General features: G+C 45.1%; 1 protein-coding gene across 1 annotated transcript in view; it reads right to left on the bottom strand.

Annotated features, from left to right (window-relative positions):
• Positions 1-25,413, bottom strand: part of GALNT13 (polypeptide N-acetylgalactosaminyltransferase 13) — a 124,324-nt gene continuing 98,911 nt past the window's right edge. Inside the window, exons 12-13 of the mRNA XM_040561509.1 lie at positions 14,811-14,945; positions 1-3,879 (exon numbers count right to left, since the gene is read on the bottom strand). Of these exons, the coding sequence (XP_040417443.1) occupies positions 3,739-3,879; positions 14,811-14,945 (276 nt within the window). The 3' untranslated portion in view covers positions 1-3,738. The remainder of the gene's footprint in view (positions 3,880-14,810; positions 14,946-25,413) is intronic.

Below are 25,413 nucleotides of genomic sequence, written 5' to 3'. Positions count from 1 at the left end.
GAAAACTAAACCAGTATATTTTAATTCTACAAAAATGTATAAATATTTAAATGTACAGCAAAGAGTACCAGTATACCATTTAATAACCGTTACAACATTTAAAATGTGCAATTATTTATCCACAATCTACTTTTATAAATTTAAATTTTTATGTTCCTAGCACTTCATCGGGAGCACTGGTAAGCAGGTCCCCAAAGCCGCCACGTCCCTCGGTCTTCTCCACCTTGACCAAAAGCCCGGCACGATCCCCACATTCCTCAGGTGACTGCGTGCCTCAGGTGTTCCAAGGGACCCCCTACCAAGCTGGCCCGAGCGCGTGCTCTTGGAGGAAAAGAATAAATGGGGACGACAACCTACCGGAGCGGTGGTACTGGAGTTGTTACCAAACGTTGGAAAATCAGCACTGACACAGAAGCCACGGAAGCGAGTGAAAACACACTGCAGGTGTTCATCCGACACCAGCGGACCCGGCGGCAGCTCGCGCTGGCAGCTCACCAGACGCAGCGTGGTGGTGCGGCGCGGCCTGCGGGGACGGGCACCGGGGGGCTTGGGGCTGAGGGGACCCCGGGGCCAGAGCCCTCGCGGCCAGGGCAGGTGTCCAGCGAGCTGGCACAGCATAGCACGTCGTGGCGTTCACCAGTGCTCGTGAGCTCCTTTTTGCCTCCCAGACTGTTCAGGCAGTGGATGTGTGTAACAGCTCTGAACAGAACCCGGCCAGAGTCACCTAGGGGAGACTCTGCCCAGCACCCACAGGAGATGCAGCCAGAAGGTGCAAATAAAAAAATCAGAACATACAATTTGACATTCAAGTACACAGCTTTCCTTCAAAACACTCTTCCTATTAGAGTGTAAGAAAGAAAGAAATCCTTCTTGTGACTGGGAAATACGTGTTTGCAGGAAACTCATGTATGACTGCTCAAAATGCCTCGCTATTTCAGTTCTCGGCTGTCCCTGGTTTCTCCTATCTCTGGCACTGGGAGACAAACAAAAATACTGCTGCTTACAGTGCTTATGGCTCAACTTACTCTTCTAAATGTTCCCTTTGCTGATGCCACCTTGCATTATGGCTGGCTCATTTCATCAAAGCAATTCTCAGAAAATACGAGAACCAGAAGCAATTTTTTTCCAGTGAAAACAATAAATAATCATATTCAGTACCTGTAGAGTTCTCTTCATTTCAAACACTTTGTGCAAATAGGAACCAGTCCTCCCAACACCCTTCTAGGATATTTTATAAACAGGGAACCAAACACATATCAATGCTTTTCAGACAGGTTTGTAGCTCTGAATGCTCCCCTTTGTGGGTGCTGCACATCAGACACTGACAGAGGCAACCAAAGGAGCAATTTCAAATGATTTTAGCTAAAATTACTTGCCAAGGCAATGCAGGAATTTAGTGGTTGGAGGAAGGACTGGGGTCCAAGTGCTCAGTAACTTACATTCATTCATTAAATCATGTATTTGTCATCCCTGACATTGTACCAGCATTTAAGGTGCCACACACCATCACCACCTCATTCTATATAACTGAAGCTTTATACAAAACTCTTCTGGAAGGGCTTTCAGGGTTTCTGTATTCTCACAAAGGAGGTAGATCCAGGATTCAGTCCCTCGAAGCCGATGGAAATACTCATTGTGACTGAATTAAGCAGGTGCTTTGGTGCTTTTTTCTAGGTCTGAGCGTAATGCCAGACGTCAGCCATCCTGCCAGCATGCTGAAGGCTTGCAGCAACACCGCTGCGATTGTCAGGAACGGGGGTACTTGCTCTAAGCAGGTCAAACAGAACAAATACACATTTCCTTTCTACCTCTCCCCAGCCAGTGCACAGCAGTGCAGCCACAGATACACAGATACGCCGGCTGTACTCAGAGTAACAAAGTAAATGCACTTAGCCAAGGGAGTACGCGCTCTGTATCAACCTTTGTAGTAATTCTAAGGAGAAAAACACTCTTTTCTTCAACTGCTTTTGGATTGCACCCCCAGCCTAGGCAGCTGCAGACTGACTGTACTTCTCATCACCTTTCAGCAGCGATGCCAAGAAAAGCTCCGGACCCGCCGGCGGCAGTGCCAGAGGCTTTGTGGCTGTGGCCATGTGCAGCTGGGGGTGCTTTCTCGGAAACACTGGGGGTAGCCAGCAGAGCTTGCACCACTGAGTGCGCTCCCTAATGCTCCTGGGTGCTGCAGGACCTCCCACAACTCTTACTTCGGCATTGGCAAGCAAAAGCCACGGGTCTGGATGTATCACCCACCAGCCTGAGTGGCTGCACACCTGGTAACAGCCCTTTGGAAGGAGATGGAATTTTAAGACCAACTTCTGCAGGGAGATCGGTGTTTACATTTGGTTGTGATGCTTGCATGCTCTTCCTATGAAGCAAGATTACAGTCGTCTTGTTTTGCTAGCTTTTAAGCCATATTGTGTATTTGGGGGGGGACTTTAAGATGGGAACTGGAGGTGCTTGCCCCTGCTTTGGGCAGGGAGGCTGGATTGGATAAGCCTCCCATCTGAGTTGGTCTGTGAGCTCCTGTGCACGCACAGCAATCACTTTTCAAATTTAACAGGCTTCAAATTTTCATTTAATGACAGGTATCAAGAAAATATGGATGCCCTATGAATTTATAATACCTACATAGGAGAACATTAATCCATAACGATCTAAATCTCTGCTGCGATGGCCAACAGAAACACCACCAACACGACGGGACGCTTTCCCATACCTGGCCACGGGCTGACATCAGCTCCTGTGGTGCTCCAACATGACTGTGTGTCACCGGCATGTTTTTAATAACCACGCTAATGAAACAAAATGATTAAGCCACAAAATTATTAAAAATATAAATAAGCATCTGCTATCTCTGTTGGAGCCAGAGCTGGGACCCGACCCACAGTTCTGCCCGCTGGGCTCGGGGTCCCCGGCTGAGCGCTCTGGGACGTTTCACGCAGGATGCAGGTACGTACTAATGCTCGAAGGTAGCAGCTGCAGGCGGGCTTCAGCCAAACACCCAGTGTCTTTTTCTCCCAGAGGGCCAGTTTTTGCTACTTCCACTGAGGCAGCAGAACCCCCTGAAGTTTCCCAGGTGTGAGGCCCAGCCATTTGTCTTCCCACTGCAGAGACCTCAGTTTGCACCGAGCTGAGTTACCAAGGCGTGTCACTCCTCCTTAGCATTGTTCCAATGTCTCTCCGGTTGTTTCATTTAATCCCAGTTTCTGGATGCGCTCTTTGCTCAGTTTTGCTGCTTTTCCAAGCACTGTGTGCCGGGATTCCACGTTTTCCAGGCACCAAACATTCACTCTGCACAGTGACCCTGCTGCCCTTTCAGAGCAGTGCTCCACCGAGCTCCACTCAACACAGGTGAACAGCAAACATAGACCAGTGCCCAAACATGGAGTTTATAAAGCCTCTGACAGAATCGTTCCCAGTGCCAGTGAGCTTCATAAGGCATTTGACACTGTGCCACGGTGTCCGACACGCACAGGAGATAACCTCCCTCCCCACCTCTTTGATAAAGGTTCATCAAGGTTTCTCTTTAAACATTTCTGAGCGCGCTCGCGTTGATACCTCCACGCGTCTTGCCATTTATAGGCTCCCGTGTGCTTCTTTCGAACAGCCACGGGTTCCAAAGGGGCACGTGGAGGCCCGCTGCCCCCAGGAAAGCCCACCTGGGGACTCTGTTCTGGCCAGGAGGAGGGGAGGAGGAGAGCCCTGGCGGGCCGGCCGCGGCAGCGGCTCCGCGCCAGCTCAGGCCCCCAGGGTCATGTTGCGCAGCAGCCACTGCTGGGAACGGCTCCCAGCGCACTCCCGCATGGTGGGCACCATCTTGTCCTCCTCCGACGGCTCGTCCAGACACTGGTTGCTGTTGACGTGCCTCAGGGTGAGCTTCTGCAACAGAGAAGTGCGAGAGCTGCAGCACCATCATTACTGCTGAAAATAGATCTGTGAGCTGTGTGAGCCCTGCTCTAGGCACTACACAAGCCACAAGACAAGTGCTCATCCCTGTCCCATGCCCACTGCCATTCACAAAGCTCTGAGACCCCTACACGCCCCTTGCTGCCCCGAGGGGTACCCCGCTCACCTTCTCTCGAGTGGTCAAGCCTGGGGAGTGAGTGCCGCTGCTGAACCCAGAAACAAATAAACGCAACAGAAAAGTACAAAAGTAAGTGCAAGCAAGTGTTAATTCAAAGCAACAGTGGTTTGGGTTAAGGGATTTCGGCTCTGACAACCCAACCGTGTACGCATTTCAGGCCAGTGCACTGTAAGTTCAGAAATAATTGCCAATGGGAAACTAAAACTTATATTTGCTTAGAATTATATTAACAACAGTAACATACAGGTGAAAACATTTCTGTTTACATTATATTCTTTCTCCTTTGGGACACCTGTCCTTTCCATTTTTTTGACTACATGACACTATGTTTCTGGGCAATGGGAGAGTCAGAAGGGGACAATAGGAAATTGAACATATTTGGCAGAAACACTCTTTTGGCAGAAACAATGTTCTGGTCCAAAGCACTGGGAGGACGTACATGAAGAGATCAAGGGAAACTGAGCATAAAGTTGTGGACTTCAACAAAACTGGGCAGGCACATTGACAACTGAGGAGGTGGTGTTCTCTGCATCCCTGTTCTGGGGTTCATCTGGGATTTTGCACACAAAATCCCAGTACCTCAGGCACCTTTGGTACGAAGCTTTGCAGTTACTAATTTACTGCTATTAATACATTCGCTTCCCAAAAGGTCCTTCGGTTCCAGAAAAAAAACAATTAAAACCACATTACACACAGACTTGCCCATGCACCCGTACAAATACGTGTGTCAGCAGCTGCCCATCTGTGACAGCGGTGCGATTCACACATGGAACCACGCAGACACCATGGGGAGAGCAACGCTGCAGACAGCTCTGCGCAGGGCTGGAGCTGATGCGCGCCCCGTGCTGGAAGTGGCTGGACATGCCTCACTGGCTGCCCATGGCAATGCCCCACGCCACGCTGCCACCGCAGGACTGGGGACACCACGTCCCCTGCTCCCCGTGCCGGAGATCAGGGCACAACTCGCAGCGGGGCTTGCCCCAAGCACGCCCTGCACAGCCCTGGCACAGCCCAGCAGCTGCACGACGCGCGTTCATCCACCGACAGTCTTGCACGCTCAGTACGGACTTAACACTTCTACAGCAAACATCTCTTTGCTACTGCACCTGGTTCCGAAAATCAAGGTTGTGCCCTGTAAGGACTGTGCTCAGAGCCATGCTCCTGCCCTACCAGAGCCCCAGCTCGCATGGTGCCATCGGCAGCTGCACCTGGTCCCGGCCCCGAGCTGTCCCTGTTTTGGCACTGCTTGCTACGGCACTGCTGCCCCACGTGTGGCAGGTCCTGCAGCAGCTCTGCTGCCCCACGGGGTTTTATGGACCACGTTCTTCCATGGCTTATAAAAACAGCCAAACAGCCCTACCTGAAGTAGCACTGCGTCGTGCTGCCTGGCTCTCCTGAGCCGCAGGGCGCTGCCACAGCCATCTCTCGGAGAGCACAGGCACTGCGCCCCTACCTCGAGTCATGCACACGGGGTCAGTTCAGAAACGTCTCTCTGATGCAGTCTCACTGCTAATAAGCCTCATCCGTGTATCTCCATATTAAAGACCAGACCATTGTCTGGTGTTCCAATTAAACTGCAGGGAGATGCGAACATTCTGCTACCAGCTGATGCAATTTTATTATCCACACACATATCTGGGCTATTGTGTTGTGCAATTTTACACTGCTGTTCCTACCGGACTGACATGTCATATATTAACACTCCTAATGTCTATTACGAATATTCTTTCCCTAGCTTGTCCCTAGGGACTGGCTCCTCAGTTTAAAACAAACTATTACACAATTCTCCAAGAAAAGCCTACAGGCACTGTAAGAAATCATAGAGGGGCCATTTGACATGCATTCAGTGATGAATATAAGGCATTCTGCTCTAATTACGAGAGGAAAGAATTAGCAGTGCTAACAGAAGTAGCTTGTTTACTAAATAGCACTGCTCAAAGCATCACTGATTCTTCACTTATATTGTTTTAAGTGCAATTAAACTGCTATCATTTTCCACTATAACCAGAAATGCAAGCCGGTCTAAAAATGCTGCTGCTGCCTCCATCAGCTGTTCCCTTCTATTCAGTGCATAATTTCATGCTAGGCTACCATATCATTGGGACTTTCAACTGTCTCGTATTTTTTTTTCTTTTTGTGTTCTATCATTATTTGTGCTATTACAAAAAAGGTCTCATTTGCTTGGGAAACAATTAATTACTAGGCAGTATGATACTCCTACAAGCCAGCCTAGAATTCTTATTTTACTCCACCACGAGGACACATGCCTGGATGCGGAGCAGGCTGTACAGCCATTCAGATGCACAGGAGCAAGCCGTGTTGTTTCACGCTCACCAAATGTATGCAAATAATAGCCCTGACGAGGGCAGAATCTGAGTGTGTTACGGCACGACAACGAAGCAGCGATCCTGCGCTCTAGCAGCCACTGACACCAAACTGAAAAGTTCTCAGTTGCTTTAAAAAGTGACTTTTGTGAATGAAAGATACCAGGAAAGGTTGTTCGCATCAGAAGAGACATTTATATATAATTTTTAAACTTGACTGAGAAAAGTCATTTCTTGAAATAGCACAGAGCACTGCTGCAGCGCAGCCGTTCAGTGGGACACGCACAGCCCGCACGAAGACACCGCGCCACGTCCTCCTTGCAATGAGTTTGCCAGGACAAGAACCGGCCATCTGCAGTGCCCCAGCCCAGCCCTGCCACAACCCCTGCCCTCGAGCCTGGACCACCACTGCCTGAAACCAGCACCCAGATTTTGTCAGCTGAAACTCGGCGCTACCTGCCAAAATCCTTCTTCCTTGCTACAGCTATTAATTAGGGGGCTGCCGTAAGGAGAGCAGCACGCACTCTGGTTTCAATGGGATGCACTCAGACGTGAAGGCAGCATAGTTTGAAGTGAGAAAAGCAGCCCCCACCTGTATTCTGAACCTGTGCTGTCCCGCTGCGCTCCGTTATGTACATCAGCGAAACTGTCCAGGAAAGAAAACCAGTGGCTGGCACGATATTTTGATTCCTCCACTCGTTCATGTTTTGGAATTGTCTGCTGATCAACACTAATATCTCTAGAAGTGGGTTACTTAAAGTTGGGAATTTTCAAAATGAATGTGTCTCAAAAATATCATGCAATTGGCATTATTCGTACATCTTGGAACGGTGATCAAACCCTCAACTATCACGAACAGTAACAATGATGGTCACACAAACAGATCACAGAGGTAGCTCAGGGCTGCTAAAATAATCTAAAATTAGTCATAATTAATAACTAACACTAAATGTATATACTATTAGATATATACACACACATATCTGTGGAAACAAGAACAGAATTCAGCTGAGTTAAACAGACAGAAGATGGAAAAGCATTTTTCTGCAAACAGCTTAAATCATCAGCTGTTATACTTGCTTTACATGTTATACTTGGATGTATTTGCATTAGATGTTATGTTTGGATACCAACCTCCAACGGTTTGTTAAAGGAAATAGTCAGTGGGGCTGTAAAAAATGTTTCTAAAGACTTCCAGCCTCGTGTAGTTCCTTAGCATCCAGGTTTGCAAGGGACTACCATTGCAAGCCTCCACAGTGGGGCCGTGGGCGCCATCCTCTAACCTGCTGAGCGTCAGGCACGACTGGGTGATTATATGCAGAAATGTACGGGTCTGCGTGACAGAAAGATGGCCAAAGTAAGCAAAACCAGCAAACACGAGGACAAAAAAAAGAGAAGGAGAAAGCAGCAGACTGACTGGACATCCGCACTGGACATCAGCAGCGAAGCAGCTAAATCTAGAAGCAGCGTTCGTAGGGGGCTGATGGATGACTGCCTGTGAACACTGCTGTCAAACGGTGCGTGGGGCCAGTTTCTGAATCCTCCCCTCCAGGCCTGTAATCCTGACTTTCCCTTCACATAACAAGGCTGGGGCAGAGGTGACGTTTTGGTCTGGACCTCTCATTGAAACTATCTTCGCATGAACCACTCAGTTCAGTCTTTTTTTCTTTTTGGTAAGGGAGAAAGTAAAGCCCATATAAAGAGGCCACTAAAAATATCAAGAGCGAATGTCCTTATAATGTCACTTTGAGTGACCCGCATGAACATCGATGCTTGTTTTTCCTTCATTACGTGTTACTGCTTCCTGTTCACTTCTGCCTACTATTTTTAAAGGAAAGCAGGGGTACAGAAATCACTTCTAGAAGCGATGATCTCTCTATATTGCATGTCTATATTACACTTAATGCCTAAATTTAGCAGGTTCTTCACACCTGTATAATTAGTATTAAGCGTTTGTTTGGCAATCTGACCAGACTGTTTCCTCTGGTAGATGAGACAGTAGTTAGCTCGTGTAATCAGCGAGGGAGCACTGACTGTGGAATATCTATGCTAATGGAAGCACGAGATCATTTGTCTTGCTCATTTTATTAAACACAACTTTCTAAGAAGGTAATAAAAAACCTGTGATGTCTTCCATACTCACTTCCAAGGAGCTGAGTAAGTCCTTTCACACTCACTGTTAAGGCTGCAGTTTCAAGGAATATTCAAACTATTGGCCATAAGCTGCTATGTTACATACCGGTCTGACTACACCAGCCTCAACGTGTCCCATAACTTTAAAAAGAGGTAGTCACAGGACCTGTACTTGCTCAGGAGATGCAGAACAGTAAGTATTTCTGAGTTATTGGACTTGAACACAAGTATTCCCCACAAACAGCAGCAGCCTGACACCGCAGACAACCTGCAGTCTACCTACAGAAAGGCACTACACGAGCCGCTTGTACGCAGCACTGCCGGAGGAGAGCGGCAGGGAGGCACTCACTATTCTAGGGTTTGGCACAGGGGCTGCAGTTGTTTCCAAACTTACCTCAAAGCTATATTCCCATTTACCAGCGTACTGACAGACAGGGGGAAAAAAAAAAAAGGGAAATTGGATTCAGTGACTCAAGGCACATTTTTTGCGAAGACCTTCATCTTTCAGGGAATGCAAATTCAACAGCTTTGCGCAGATGTCATGTTTAGTGACAAATATAACAGTAATTATGCAAGATTGAATCCTGACATCATTATTCATGTGAGAAGAAATGAAAGTATTTTCTATCAGATGTGACTTTTTTTCTTTTTCCCTAAGAGCATTTGCATATGTTATATGTCATCAGACTTCACCATGCTGCACATACTGAAATTGGCCCGGATGTCGCAGGGAGACACCGCAGGATTCACCAGTCCCGTGAGCACAAACGCAGCTGTACTCTGCAGGGCTTTCCAACTCCCACACCTTCTACTTGTCTCCCATCCCCATCCCAAAGCAAGTAGCACTTACGCATTATAAATACGTTATAAAACACACGCTGATGGGAAGCCTTTGAAAGCTAAGAAATTCCAACGTGACACATCCCATTGATGGAGCTGATTTATACAGCCGCCCTGGCAATGAAATAGGCAGCTTGAAAAAGGGCCAGGAATTGTAATGGGCTGTTGAAGAAGCAGGAAATGAAAGCATTAAAAATCAATAATAGAAGGCAATGGATTAAAAAAAAAAAATCAAACAAAATGAATTTCCTGCCAAGATGTGAACACATTCACAAGAAAAAACAACAACAACAACAAAAAATCACACACAAAAAAAACCCTGCAGTTTAAAAATGCTGTGAACTACTATTGCTTGAAACGCTCAGAGCCAGTTTGCAGGAGAAACGAGAGAGCTGCCCAGGCTGGGGCACCCGCCCTGCACGGGGCTCGAGCAGGGAAGCTCACTGCTACCCGCGGCACCAGGTGTCCTCAGCAAGCGTTCCCTTACATCCCAACTATACCCACTATTGGTCTGGGCGCAGAAGGTCTCCTTTTTAGACTACACCAATATTAGCAGTGACACTGGACTCTCCGTTTGTCTCCTACAGGTAATTCCTAAAGTAATTTTCCCTGTTGGATTAAGCTGAGTGAAAAGGGCCTTGCAGAGAAAAGCGACAGGAAAATAGGCCCAGGCAACCCTGTGTGACTTGCAGCACCGGCCTCACAGCCCTCACAGCCCTGAGAGCCACAGCCAGCACACACCACGCTTCAGACATAATGAAAAACAGAAGTATGGAAAATCTACCTGAAAACAAAACAAAACAAAACAAAAATCCATGTCTGGATTGAAAACTATTTTGTTTCAACATGGACTTCCTTTTTTCATTTAGATAACAAACACAAAATAATGTCTTAAAAGTGATTCTTTTAATTTTGGGCTTTGCAAAGAAAATCAGCTTGCTTTTCAAGCTTGGTTCAAAATAGTCTCCATCACAAACCAAATGAACAAGAAAGCAGCAGGTTATCCACCCAGTTACGGTGAGCAGCCTTTCTTCCAACACCAGCTCCCTCAGGCAGGCAGACTATCTATCAGTTTACAGCTGCACCTGACGCCCAGACCAGATATTGCTGTGTGCCCACCACTCACTGTACATTGGTCCTTCCCAGAGCTATGAGCAACTCACCCAAAATCTTCACTGATGCCGTGATTCAAGCACCACTTGTGCTAAGAAACCCAATTCTCTCAGCACTCCTGTAAATTTTCAATCTGGACCGTACATGCTTCTGCATTCCCACTCTCCTTTTGGAGAATATTAAGCAGAAAATTCATAAAACTAATTTTTAAGTTTTTTTGTGTGTGCGTGTGTTGTTTTTTTAAAAAAAAATTTTTTTTGAGAAAAACGCAAGAATAGTTCAGCTCTTTGACCATTCATCTAGCTATGTGACAAGGCGATAACCCCCGCTAGTACCACCTTAAATGCTTGCTTTCTCCAAGGCGAGAGCTATTGGTTGGGAACCACGACGTTCCCCTCCAAGCTAGGTAACCTACCTACCTTCTTCATTTTTAAAACCATGCCTTTCTCTTCAGTGACCTTTTTGCAGTGACAACCTGTGGCCATCTGCCAGCATTTAGTATCTCCTCAATCACAATTACTTTTGCTTAATCAAAACATATTTAAAAGCAACTCTTTTTTTTTTTTCAAATGACATACAATCCTGCATTATTTATGTAAGTCATAAAGACACTACCACAATTTTAGCTCTTTAAGACATAATGCGATATATTCTGTTTGTTCCCATTCGATAGTTTTGCTGAAAAGCAGCGATCAGCTGATTTAGAGCTGAAAATACAGGACAAGACGCTGATAACTGCCCATCATGATTTTTTGTACCATCAAAATAAAATTTACACGGGCAGACTTCTTTTAAAGTTATCAGACACTTCTGAAAACCTCACTACCTCCCCATCTGTGCAGCTGAATGACTCATTCCCAGGAGCAGATCTTCTGAACTCTTTCTGCAAACTCCTTATACCTCTGAACATTTCAATTCTACTTCATTCCCCTTGGGATCTCTCTCTTTGTGCTTTCACTTTATGCTGCCTGCTGGACTGGAAAAGCTCGGGGTGAATCCAGTGCCCGTGAAAGCAAAGGCCCGGGGATGACGTAGGGGTCAGTAGCGAATTTCTGTCCATTCTGCCTGCGTACCTCCATTCTGACCCCAAATACTGCGGGGTCTTGTCTTCTCATTCAGCAAGAGATTTTCTATTCTGAAACTGACTGAGGCCTTGATGTCTGTTTTCTTCTGCTGTACCAGGCAAAGCACTCAGGGGTCTCGGCGCCAGAACTAGAGGAGGCATGCGGCTGTGCTGCCAAGCACCAACGAGTCGTGGCACCGGGACTGCGAGAGCCAGTGCCCCCCACCGCACAGCACCGTCTTTGTCTCCACAGATGATTGCATCCCAAGTCCGCCTTAAAATGTACAAATAATTTAAGCTTTGTAAGAATTTTGCACAAATTTGGATACTTTTGGTGCCCAAATGAGAGAAGGGGCTTTTTGAATAGTTTGCTTCAAGCTAAATCTGAAAGCTTCACAAGTACATAAGAAATGTTTGAGATTTCCCTTTCTTATCTCCATCATTAAATCTTCTTGGTTCTTTGTTTATTTTTGAAAAAGTACAACTGCTAGGCATATCTAAGGGAATCTTAGCATTACTAAGCTACATACGAAAACATGGAAAAGCCTTACATACCGTGATCTCTCTCTATATATATGCATAATATTTGAATACTATAGCTTAAAATAAACTAGAATATTATGATGTAAAAATTAATAACAGTACGTAAATCAAACTATGTAAATTTTAAAAAAATCAGAAATGCCTCCTTTTTTATTACTATTTGTGTCTCATTGTACTTCCAGGCATGGCCAAGGCACTGTGTTCCATTAGCAAGTCTTAACTCCTGCATGCCTTTAGCAGGAGGAGGGATCCCTACTGCCTGCACCCATGGTGCGACACCCAGAAATCATCTCAATTCAACTCCTGAGTACAGAAATGTCAAAATGAGTGCAATTTGGCTGGAAAAATGAATGGATACCAGTGATCAGGCAGCATGGTGCAACTGTTTCTCTGAATATACATACATAATGCAACACTTAATATAAATATATTAAATGCAACTACAACGCACACATAATACAGGTGTGAGATGTATGCCTGCATCTTGCTTTGCCCCCGATTCTGTCCATGGGCCCTGTGCCAGGCCACCACCACCCATCATCTGTCCGTGCACTGACACGTGCAAGGAGCACCGACATCGCAGGGAAGGTTTGCAAGCTGAGCCTGAATGTCTGCAGGGTCAAATTGTGTGTTAACAGACCTATTCTTGGAAGCAAATAGGAAGGCATGCAGTGCAACGGGCTGCGGTTTATACCCAGGAGAGGCAGCGAAGCAGCTGCCTCTGAGATACCTTACGTAAGATCTGAGCACAAAACACAGTGCATTTCTTTTTTATGAGCTCCATCTAACGGTCGATGTCATTTTTACACAGCTACAGAGAAATTTTCCACTGAGGGTCTACAACGCTAGACTAAGAGAAGAAGATAGCAAGTTCCCAGAGTTAAAAGTAAAGGCGAGCGAAATGGGTTGAGAGAAATTTATCTTTTCCTACAGAACAGTGAAAGCAGCTGTTTCTGAAGCGTTGCAAATAGTTCTTAAAAGACCATATGGACTTATAAGGCAGTATCGTTCTAGCTGTGCAGTATTTTCTAGCTCTGCTGTCATGGAAATATGCCAAAACTAAGTTGGTATTTTTAAGCTTAGAACAGCATAGCTGCCTAACTGCGGGCATTGGGCAGCCAGCGCTAAAACTGCTCACTGTGGAAATCCATTTTCTGTAGTTTGTGCCCTAAATATCCAAAGAAAAGCAACCAGCAGTACAATTCCTTATCAGGAGAGATTGCTGTCTATGCTGCTGGTAGTGGACGGAGCATTTTGGGAGAAACCTTGTCCCGAGCTTTGTGCCCATCTATCGACCAGCACCTGGCACCTGCAGAAGCTGATGGACGTGGTGCACGAGCGCTCCCTGGCACCGCGGATCCTGGCCGAGGGCTGGCACACAGCTTGCCTCCTGTGCTGTGCCAGGGGACTTGGCCTCGCTTAGCTCAAGTGTGCAAACAGCAATATTCAAAAAATGCTAAAAATTCAGTGTCTATGCAATATTCAAAATTCATCCTTTAAGGTATTTCTGAGTGAACTTGAAATAGTCCAATTCAATAGTCTGATAACCTGGTATTTTAGGGTGACTGATACTGTTACATTGGAAAACAGAGAGCCATGCCCACCACTGGGATCCTGCTGTGCTACAGGCAGGAGCGAATTCTCGTGCTGGGTGTCAGCACGAGACCCAGCCCAAGCCCTCCTCGCTTCCCTTTAAAGCAATCTAGCACTGGGCAAAAATCCACCACCATCTGCTTACAGGAATAAAACGAAGGAAGTTACATGATCTTAAATCCCCAGTGTTAATTGCTGGCATGAACAACCTCAAAAACACTTAAAATTACCAAAATAGTCATGCATTTTGTGTAAGAAGAAAAATCATCTTCTTTAATAAACGAAAAAATTGGCTTAAATTCAGATGTTAAAATCAAGAATGTATCAAAACTTAGAAAGCATATTGCACCTCAGGGATAACTACCATTGTGATTTCTGTACTTGGCAGTTCAGGGTTATGCAACGGCAGGCCTGTACACTTTTTTCTTACCATAGTATGTTAGAAAGGTCCTATCTGGAAAAAAAATGCTAATACCTTTGCATGAACTTCACCAAGCAAAACTCACATTCACATTTTAAAGCAAAAGCTTGAAATTAATTTGTTTTCATTTTCATTTGCTGTTTCCTGTTGCACTTAAAAATAATTAATTCAATCATCAAATACTGAGATGCTTGCATGTCTTTTGTATTAATTTTGCAATTTCTCCGTAAGTCACCGAATTTCTACAACCTGCTCTACCTTTCAAAACCCAGAGAAAGCCACGTCACACCCCACTGCAGTGCCTAGCTAAACAGGTGACTGGTATATGGAAAACGATTAAACAATTTAAAAATCCAGAGTCAATAATCTTCAAGAGCCAGAAGAAACACACTTGAGAAACTGTAACTTAGAAAAAAATCTTGCTTTCTAGTTCATTTATATATAAAAACGCTTCTTTAATTGTGTAAGATGCATAGCAGTGCCAGCTACTAGAAAGGAGCTTTCTAAAGCGATAAGGAGTTTGACCTTCTCACCCCTCTGAGGATAAATGTTGTGGAAATATGCGAACACTGGTCAGCCAACCACATTATTTTGCACTCCTGAGTTTGCCCTACTGCAGGAGGCCCCAGGAGCACAGGGACAAATCGGGCCTGCCCGTGAGGAACCCAGCCGGCCCCAGCCCCGCAGCCCCAGTACCTCCGCGTCGTACTCCCAGAGCTGGTTCCCTCGCATGTGGTGGCACTTGAGCATGGTCACCGGGCCGTTCAGCCTCGACACGTCCAAGCACAAGTCGTCCGTGCGAATCTCTTTGTCAGCCGTGTAAGAAAATACCTGGAAAGAGAAATTGTTTGAGGTGACAAAGCGTCAGCAAAACACGGTCCTAAATAATTGCTGATTCGTAATATACAAAATTTCTACTCTGGTGAAGAAAAATGACTTTCTTCTCCCAACACTGAGGTGGTGTCTTGCGTTTTGTAAGAGTTTCATGCAAGGTTCTCCAACGGTGAAAGTCTGTTGTACATAAGAAAAGGAGTATCATGTTTAGGAAAAGAAATTTTATGAGACAGAAAGCCCCATCCACTCAACCTCCTGGGGAGATGCAGCAGAGAAACAGAGCAAAGACTTTATCAGATAAGTCTACAGCAGGATTCAATTGTGAGCATGGCCTACTTCACAGCTCTACTGGCAAGCAGACCCCAACATCTGAGGAATCGGAGCCTTCTCAAACTACGTATTCCTCCTAGCACTGACCTGAACTTTCGGTACCAAGGGTTATCTATGTTAAAGACTGATGTGCATGAGTATTTCAGAAATACCAGATCTCTTAATAAAACTAGGAAATAAATGAAGGCACGAGAGAACCATCTGCCAACAAAATTCTATCAAACTAGTTTGGCAGAACACCTATACAAGCGGCCATAGGTTTGGGAGCTGGAGAAGCCCTAAATAACTGACTGCAGATCCTTGACAACTTTAATCCACCGCGTGGTGTGCAGCCATCCCTCCTGCGTGCACCTCACCAGCCACACAAGGAGCAAGGTCTGCCCCTTGGAGACAGCGAGGAGGGGGATTAAAATGTGGACACCAAAGGAGGAGGGAGGAAAGGAAGGATTCTGGTAGGACCGCCAGTATTTACATTAAATTGCATGGCCTGGACACACTCAGAGCACTCTGTGCTCCCAACCCACTGCTCAAAACCGCCACAATGCTGCCTGCCCCAGCACAAAAACTTCAAAAAATCCTTTCCTTTGCAAAAGAGCAAATTATTTCTCTTCTCCTGTTCCCTGTCCTCAGCGCAGGGAGACCAGGGAGCAGAGTCTCAGCCTCCCCAGGAGGATCCACTCCCCCATTACAAACAGCCTCTGCCGTGCTGCCAGAGCTCCCAGCACCTCAGCACCACTGCAGCAGGCATTTCTGCACCTAAACAAGCAGAGAAATAGGAGAAAGTCTGCAGCTGATAAGACAGTGTAAATACCATGACAAACAGTAAAATTATGATGTCCCATTCAGGTTCTGATGAGTATAAACCTGTATCCACCCATACAACTGAGGAACAGTGTTGTCAGCAATATGTAAAATGCTCACGTACGCAGCAACACTTCAATTAACAGAGGTATAAGAACACAGATGAATACAACATCTGGACATACACAACAATTACTTGGCAATTTCACAGTTTCTGTAAAATCTATTCCTCTTGCAAAAGGCCTGCAGAATAATTAAAAGAGCCAAGACTGAACTCTGAACCACAAACACTGTAGTGCCCCAGGGAGTGTCTATCCATTGAGACTTTTGGTGAAAAATTTAATTGTACTCAACGAAAAAGAATCAATCAAGCAGCAAATGACAACTTCAGTGCAGTAAGCTGAGGGCGGAGGATTCCATGTCACTTGGAAACGTGACACTTTGCAGTGGTGGGCCAGTAAAGATAATTCTCCCTAAATAACCTGTAGAATTTATATACTGCATAAAGCAGCCAAGGGAATAGAGGCAAGTATTTTGAAGGTGGAGGATCAGATAAATCATTTAGATCAATGAATACAAAACAAGCATGCAAAGAAAGCTGTGGAGCTGTCAGCTCACAGCAGCAAGACAAAGGTGGGAAAGCAATGGGCTGCTAGGATCAGCGGTCTTCCCATTTTTTATTATTTCTTATTCACGACTCACCAGCGACTTGTCTGGACGAAAATCTAGGATCCACAGGTACAGTAAAGTACCAGCTGCCTTTTGTATTTATTCATCCAGCGATAAATCACTGACATCAAATCTGAGGTTCTCAAAGTCTTGCTTTCGCTTAAAAACATGTTAGACACGGGCTAATACTCAGACAGGCTTTTCTCAAGAGGGAAGAGATTTTTAAATACCAAGCTATGAGTGCTCTGCTGAGATCATGATCTGAAGCACAGTGTCTTTTGGAAGAAGGTGAACTGAGTCTAAATCAGAAATGCCAGTTAGTGTTCAAATGAGTATTTTTTAAATACATATTTCCCTTCCCCCCTTTTTTTGTGTACAAAAGCAAGTTCCATGGCCTTTAAAAATACCATATGACCTCTCCTCTATTTTGCAAACATCAGCTTTGCCAGTGCTTGCCAATGTGCTGAGAACTAAGTACATGTACTACCCATCTCATTCATTTATCCCCCAGAAGTATTTAGAAAACTTATAGCTGAAGGCTAACCAAGGAAGAGACATGAGTATCATTTTGAAAAGGTTTCTTTGAAAGAGGTATAAGAGCAGTCCATGTTCAGGACCAACAGCAACATCTGAAGGTTTTGGAAAAAAACAGTTATCTGTTCATGAACTTCTCATTTATACCATCACCTGAAAATTCTTCTCAGAATAAAACACAGTAGCATCAAAAGCAACCTTCTTCGATCATTCATCATGACCTCAGAAAACCCACCTTCAGTACATTGTTTTGAATTATTGTTATTTTTTGAATAATAAGCCAGAAGTCAAGAAATGGTAATTTGAGATAAATTAATAAACAACCTAAGTTAGGAGGAAAATACTATTGGTGTTCCTATTAATCTGTAATATCTATATGCATCTATTTAAAAATACATACTTATGTGTTGGGAGAGATATGTATCCCCCCTAGACATAGCTCATTTATAAGTAAAACATTCCCTGATTTTGCAGCGGTGCTACTCATACTAAATGCAGCGCTCAGCATTAGAACTCCAATCTGTCACATCCTTAAAAACGATCCTTGGCCAAAACTGGCCCAGGACCAGATTGAGCAGAGAAAGATGTCACGTAGTTTAAATGTTGAAGGCCTGGGTTAAAGGAACCATTAATCTAAAGCAGCTGTTCAGCTACCATGCTACCATAATATCCAACACAAAAAGTGTTTTGGGGGGCTTTGTTTGTTCTTTTAAGCACCTTCAACCAAAAATCTTACTCAATGGTAAAATGCCAGAATTATTTGTTTGCTGTCATGCTCTAAGGGGAACAAAAAAAAAATGGCCAAGTTTTCTATTAATCTGAAAATCATTGATAACATTTGTAGCACAAAGTATTTTCAGTTGAAATAGCAGAATTTGGTTGCAGGAATCACTCATGTACTTCCATGCGTATACTGTGCAGATAGTTTATCTTCTACCAAGCTAATTATTAAGAGATTTATCCAGTAGCATTTACCCTGAAGCAACTTCTACTTTAATTTTCAACTTATTTGTGGTGTTTTTTATACAGTAAACATATTTGCATCAGACACTTTCTTCTAGCCTCAGAGACATAGCAGATGTTTTCTTCTGTGCTTTATGGAAAGCAAATACTTGGATTTTGTAATGTATTTCCATTTGCATCTTTCTTTTTCCTCTCTTCTTTGATAATTGCAATACACTGCTCCATTATATCTTTTGAAAGTATAAGCAATGTCTGAATTAATGATTATAGAAGATGGATTTGCAAAACATGCAGTCTTTAGAAAGAAAAATGAATGGTAATTAAGACAATGTAAAATTATCAGGCCACCGTTTTACTAACATCCATATTAATTATAGATATAATTATATTAATGTCACCATATAAAAATAGCGGCTGAGGAACAATATGTCTCATCTTACCACTAATTAAATAGTGTATTTCACACAACACATTGCAGGGCACGACAGGAGAGCCCCTTGCCGTGAGCCCAGCCTTCCAGCACCGTAAGCGCTATGGAGGTGCCGCGGGCACGCGGGGCACGCTGGTGCTGTGCAGGCGTTGGGCCTGGCGGCAGCGTGCTGGGCCACCACGGCGCCAGGAGCCTGGGAGAGAGGCCTCTTTACTCCCCATTGCTTACGGACCCACGAGCAGCCAGCTATGGTGCCTTTTTAGCGGGTTGCAATGTGTTTACTAACAGGCAGGCTGCGCAGGGGCCAGCACCTGGCAGTCCTGGCGTGCGGCCTGCTCCCGCTGGTGGCAGCGGTGAGGGGCTCCCAGCCCTCGTGCCCCCTTTCCAAAGTACGGGCTCCTTGAATTCTTCCTTATGTGCAGGCATGGACTCAGTCAGCCCTGTTCATATTGAGCAGCACTGTATTTGACAAAAAGCATGCATTACGCCACCCGTTCTTTATTAGAAGAACTACTTTCAGTAGCGATGCGTGACAGCCCGACAGAGTCAGGCGGGAACTGGGGAAGCTGTGAGGGCTGGCTGGGGGGCCCTCACTGCCTGACGGCTTAATCCTCATCAGGTCTACACAAGCCCCCAGTATGACCAGTATGACCGAAGTAGACATTAATAAAGATAAACAAGAGGTAAAAGATGATTTTGGCACAATTTATATCTCCATCATTCTTGTTAAGGAAATCTGAGATGGCGAGAGAGAGCCCTGGTGCAGGAACCAGTAGGAACCATCACGATGGAAGAGAAGGCTTGGTGCCTGAATTAGTCCTTTCCCTAATGGTAAAACCCTTCTTTTGCCCCTGCAATATCTCCAGAGTCACAACCCACAAAAAACTCTCACAACTGATATAGTAATTTTCTATACAGATACACAGAGAAAATTTCTCTCTCTCCTGCTTTTTATGAAGCGGCTCAAAACGAAAAGGAACCATATATTTTTCACCAATACCTTGACTTAATAAAGCTTACAATCCTGATATAGACAGATTTATTGCTTATTAGCAACAGCATGTTTTACAGGAGTCAGCTTATGTTTTTTTATTTATTTCATTTATACCCTTTATTAATATGTTTCCATACAGCAAGCTGGGGGGCAGATGTAAGCCCTATAAAGCCAAACCCCACTAAAGCCTACATTTGGGACTAAGAGGTTGGACAGTCTGAGCTGCCAGAGGTGCCTGAAGTACCACTTACCATCTTATTACTTTTTCAAAGTGCTCCCCTCAATAAAAGTCTGAGAAAATAATTCATTTGTTCGATGCTTATAAAGTGCCAAGCAACACTATTAGCTGGACATCCATCAGTCGAGTAATCAATACAAATTTGTAGCTGTTTATATATATACACCCACATATATATTGTCCTTTCCCGTTCCTTAGTTGACATTTTATTTGGAAAACAATTAGCTAGTGTATTTTGTCAACTCATAAGAAGTCCCATGTTGAGAACACTGTTCATAAACTTTTAGTTTATACTGTATTATGTGGAACTAAATGTGGCAGGTACATCTGTGAAATCAATGAAGAAGTCTGTTGAGCACTAAACACAGTTGTAGACTGGACATAACCAAGTACAGAAAAATCTAATTTATTCTGACAACCATTTTAATTATCTACAGAGGTCCCAAAGGTAAATTTTGATTTCACCTTTCATAATTGATTTAAAATATTCCATTAAAAGCTGCAAAGAAAGCATTTTTCCTGTCCTCGAATTGTTTACACATTAAACATCAAAAGTCACCTTACTAAAACATGCAAATTCATGCTGACGGCACTACCGTCCAAGAAAGATCCAGGACTCTGACAGTTAGATTGCCACTTACGTCACTTTGGGGAGAAAAGATTTAGGTATTTTGCCCATTCACTTTAAATTTTGTCCTTATCAAGTCTAATCACACGAACCACCTCCTCAGAAGCTGGTCACTGCTGGGCACTGGTCAGACAGGAGGCTAACTTCGTCCAGAAGTGTAATTTCTGCTTTGGGGCAGAAGCGCTTCTTCAGCGAGCCAGCCCTTCCTCTGGAGTCCTTGGGATTGGATGGATCCAGCCTTATTTTAATTCCAGATGATGTAAGCAGCAGGCTTTAGTCTTTGGTACCTTAACGGTACCTGATATCCGAACAACCACCAAACCAACCCACCCAGGCAGTTGTGTCCCACCAGGAAGGCATAAACCTAATCTACAGCGACTGTTCGGGGCATGGCGCTGCCTGCACACGTGCCCAGCTCAGGGCACCAGAACAGCTCACTGCTGTCTGTGGGGCTGCTCCTACGCTTGGAAGTAGTGATAACTTTTATCCCTAAAAAACAGGTTAGGTGATGATCCTCAGTGGCATGAAAGCAACTCATCTCATCCCACAGACAGTCACCTGCATCAGTCAGTGGTACCAACACCGCCAAGCCAGAATCGACTTGTTCACATGGGAAAGCTCATACAAAAATTATTCCGCTGCTCCCTCCGCCTCCAGCCACCAGCGCCAAGAATTCATTTATCCTGGTGCTCGGGCCCACAGATGAAGACAACACTGCAATTACCACCAGCTATCATAGCCTGAAATCAGTAGTTGCAGCTACATTAAATGGTCCGAGCATGAAAGAATGAATAAAATTGCGGAAAAGAGTGCTGGCTGGCAGCGCCTACTGGAGACAGGGACAGCCACAGCAGAGCTGTGCTGCAGGAAACAGCTTCCCAGGTTGCTAAGGAACTGGCTTTGTGTCAGATTCAGAAGATGGCACTGGAAAAACACACGTGGAATCACCCCTTTGTGTGAGCGGCAAACACAGCTTCCCGATATCAAGCCCTTTGTCCTCCACAAGGGAATCTTTTGTCCTTTCTTAACCACTGTTACTGCACAGGGGTTTCAAGTGCATTCAGCAGTTTGCACAAAAACCGCAACAAAAGCTGACTTTTGGCTTCACGGGGGTGGCAGGGCTGTGGCTGGCTTGTTTGTTTTGTTGGTTTGGTTTTGTTTCTCAGGCTGCTGTCACTTCATAATGGATGGCTTCCTACACATCTGCAACAAAAGCTGTTAGTGCAAAGCATTTCTCAAAGCCTTTCTGAAGCATCTCTTCCCCTTCCTCCTGAGAAGCAGCATCACTCTGAATTCACGCTTCCTAGCAGGTACAGCCAATGCTCCTGTCCTGCACCTTAGCTACCCAGGCTTCATTGCTGCAATTTTATACATCCAGTGCTAGTTTTCCTCCATTCCCTGGGGACTATTTCTGCCAATTTAAAGAAGAAGCAATTCAGTTTTTACGTAGACTCTAAAAATAAGTCACTATTCTCATTCTGACTGCGTTAAACAAAAGATGCTGTTATTTAACAGCCAGGCACTGCTCCTTTGTTCCCTATTAATCATAGTTATTACGATTGTGCTGGAGATCACCAAGAGCTCCGCTGTGCTGCACCCTGAGCAAATCCAGAGTGTCAGACGGTTCCTGCCCAGAGGTTTATAACATCAATACATAAGAATGATGTAAAGTCTGCAAGGTAAATCGTATATCAGCAAAATGGACTAGCCAAATATCAGAAATAATTAGTTTTGCTCATGACGGTTTTGTTTAGAGGATGAAAAGCTACACATAGATCAAAATCGGGGAAAACAGGAGATTGCCAAAGGTGAGAAAGGCAGGAAAAGCAAAGAAGGGCTGGCTAAGCTACCTCCCGGTAACCATTTAAGAAACCTAGCATTTATTTAAGATACTACAATTATTTAAGATACTACAATTAAGAAATGAAATCAAAGCACTCCACTCATGAAACCTCTCATGGGCGCTGTGTTTACGCATCCAGCGCTCCCTGTACGGACGGGCTGCAGCTGACTGGTTTGAGACCAGCTGCAGAACACTACCAGCAGCACGAACGAGCGTCCAGTTGTCACCGAGCTCAGTGTTTTGCTCTGTTACACCTTGTGCCCGAAGTGCTGTTAGGTGCACTGCTGAATGGCTGTAGCCATGGATAAATTATCTAAATAAAAACGTGAAGTATGACTGCTGTGTTTCAGTGTTTCCGATGGCCAAAGCAGGAGCTTTCACCAGCAGGCTTATGCTCAGGGTTCGAGGTGCCCCTGCCCACCAGGGCTGGCACAGTTGTCCACACCGCGAACATCTCCGCCTGATGCCCTCAGGAGGGAGGACTGCTGTGTAAGAGCAGTCTCGAGAGTCAGGCAGCTCACACGCTTCTACCTATTCTCAGCGACAAGCAATCTACCACAGCATACAAATAAATCCTTCCAGAGGGAGATTTTATGAAAAATCTTTCTACATACTGCTACACAAAGTGCTCACGTTTGAGAGGCATTTGAAAATTTATACGTTTACTGTGAATGGGGAAAAAATGAAAAATCTAAGAAAAACCTACGGAACAGAACAGTTTCTGAAAGACTCATTACTTACAGCTAACTGGGGAAAAAAAAAAAAAAAAACTCTAACAAGCGTGGGCTTTTGTCTTTGTTTTTTTTTAATTGTCAGTGAGTACTGAGCCTGAACTTTCTGTATGAAACACTGCCAGAAGGCAGTGGTGCTCACCTTGCCTGCTTACTAAACCCTATAAAACACCACACTCTTTCTGATGGCAGCCTGCAGCAGCTGCCCCAGACACGGTACCACTGAGCAAACTCCCGGTGGATGCGATTCCCCACTCACTCGAAACGGATCTGGACAAAATGCTCCCCATTTGCATGGAAAAATGGCAAAAATCCCCCAGACCGTCACTTCGGTGGGCTCTGGTTGATGTGAAGCTTCTTGTTAAGGGAAATGCAGGACAATGGGGACTTGTTTGTGGCTTTCTCTGCTCTTCAGAAGGGGAGGGAATGGTGCCACGGCCCCTCGCTGCCCAGCACAGCCTGGACGCACATGGGAACCCGTGGGGGAACCTGCAGGGAAACCCGTGTGGGAACCTGGGAGGGAACCTGCGGGGAAACCCATTTAGGAACCTCCATGGGAACCTGTGTAGGAACCCACGTGGGAACTCACGGGTAAACCTGCGTGGGAACCCACGTGGAAACCCATATGAGAACCCACATGGCCCCGGTGCCCTGGGCCGTGCGGGATGGCGGCGTCTGGTGGCGGCTGTGCACAGCGCCCCGAACATCCACGGGAGGAGATGCCATTGCCATGGCAACGCAGTAAAAGACTAACATCGCCCCGTCGGGATGATTGCAGGCAGGAAAACCAGAGGACTGTTTCGCCCAATGCCAGGCCAGTGAACGGAATAAATTTCCTCTACATGCCACAAAGCCGGAACCTCACCAGGCGGGTGTGCACGCCCTCCCGTGCTGGGAAAGCGATGCATCGATGCCCAAACCTAATATTCTTGCCATGAAAGCCCTGTCCCACTGCAGCTGATTTGAAGACAGGATTTTGAGGACATTTGCATTTTCTTTCCATGTAAAGCAAAGAAAACAGTTCTAAGGTCACATTTTACTGCATTAGATTTGCAGTGTTTATTTTAGAGACTATCAGGAATCCTAACTCAGTTGTGACCCGGTGACTGAAATACGGCCATCAGAAATGCCCATGCCAACATAACAAGGAATCCTCCACAGCTCTGTAATCTCAAAATGATTCCCAAATGAGGGGCCTCAGTCAATGTACATCATTTTTCTTTATTTTTTTAAAGAAGTTCATATCTTTAGAATCTTATTATCCTCGAGTCCTTTAAACCACTTTGGGAGCCATGAGATATTTGCCTGTGCCTCCAGCTGGATAGCACACATGCATCTTGCTCTGCTCTAACGAGCTAGGTATTATTTTTGCTTCATTTTCATTCTGAAGCAGTTTTGTTCCTCAGCTATTTTTGTAACCGTACAGCCCCCCCGCCCCCAGCATTTACATGACTTAGCTCAGTTCTAATTTCTCATTATAACAGAAGTTAATAGAGATAACTTTTAACGGGAGTTGTGTATGAGCTCGAAAGGATGCATAATGTTCCGCATGTAGGTCAGACACTCCTAGCAAAACCTCCACAAGATCACAGATAGTGCTCGTTGTTCACGCAAACACAGGAGAACAGTGTCCCTGTGTCCCTTCTGCAGGCGTACACAACCCATTTATCTGTGGATTCTGGCTGACGTGAGAAGTATAAAGTACACTGGACCCACAGGAGTCAGCCATGACTCGGGGGTGAGTTATCTAGATTAGAGCTAGATTCTTACCTGTTACATTGAAAAATGTATTTTCCCCCAATATCAACAAATAAACTAACATCCATGAGCAAATTTTTTACTGTTAGCATCTGTAAACTTTAAATATATTTCTTTGCACTCTAAATAACAGGAATAAATTCAATGTCTTCACTCAGATACTTCTCTGGACCTATAAATGCAGGACCTATAGATGTGAACCGGAATGTTTTCAAAATGGGCAGCTGTTACTTGAAACGGTGGCTTTCTGAGTACTCTTATAGTGCCTAAGTTGCTCAAAATCTCAGAAAGTTTGCAACTTCCATCACTATGTTTGCTAATTTCTGCAATTCTTTTTTGTAGTGATGCAGCACTTCCATGCCTGAGCTGCGGTGCCCGAGGGCCCACGTTTCTCCAGCACGACCACATCACAGGTGCCCAGCACAAACCACTTGCCTGCAGCGACACGAGCGGCACTTGTTTCTGCAGAGGGAAGGGAATGCTGACAGGTGAAACTGCAGCTCCTGCATTACTCTGAGAGAATTCTAACCAGTTTTTCCAGATAAC

The sequence above is a fragment of the Cygnus olor genome, chromosome 6, assembly GCF_009769625.2.
Source record: "Cygnus olor isolate bCygOlo1 chromosome 6, bCygOlo1.pri.v2, whole genome shotgun sequence".
Lineage (NCBI taxonomy): Eukaryota > Metazoa > Chordata > Aves > Anseriformes > Anatidae > Cygnus > Cygnus olor.
This window is presented reverse-complemented; position numbering and strand designations above follow the sequence as displayed.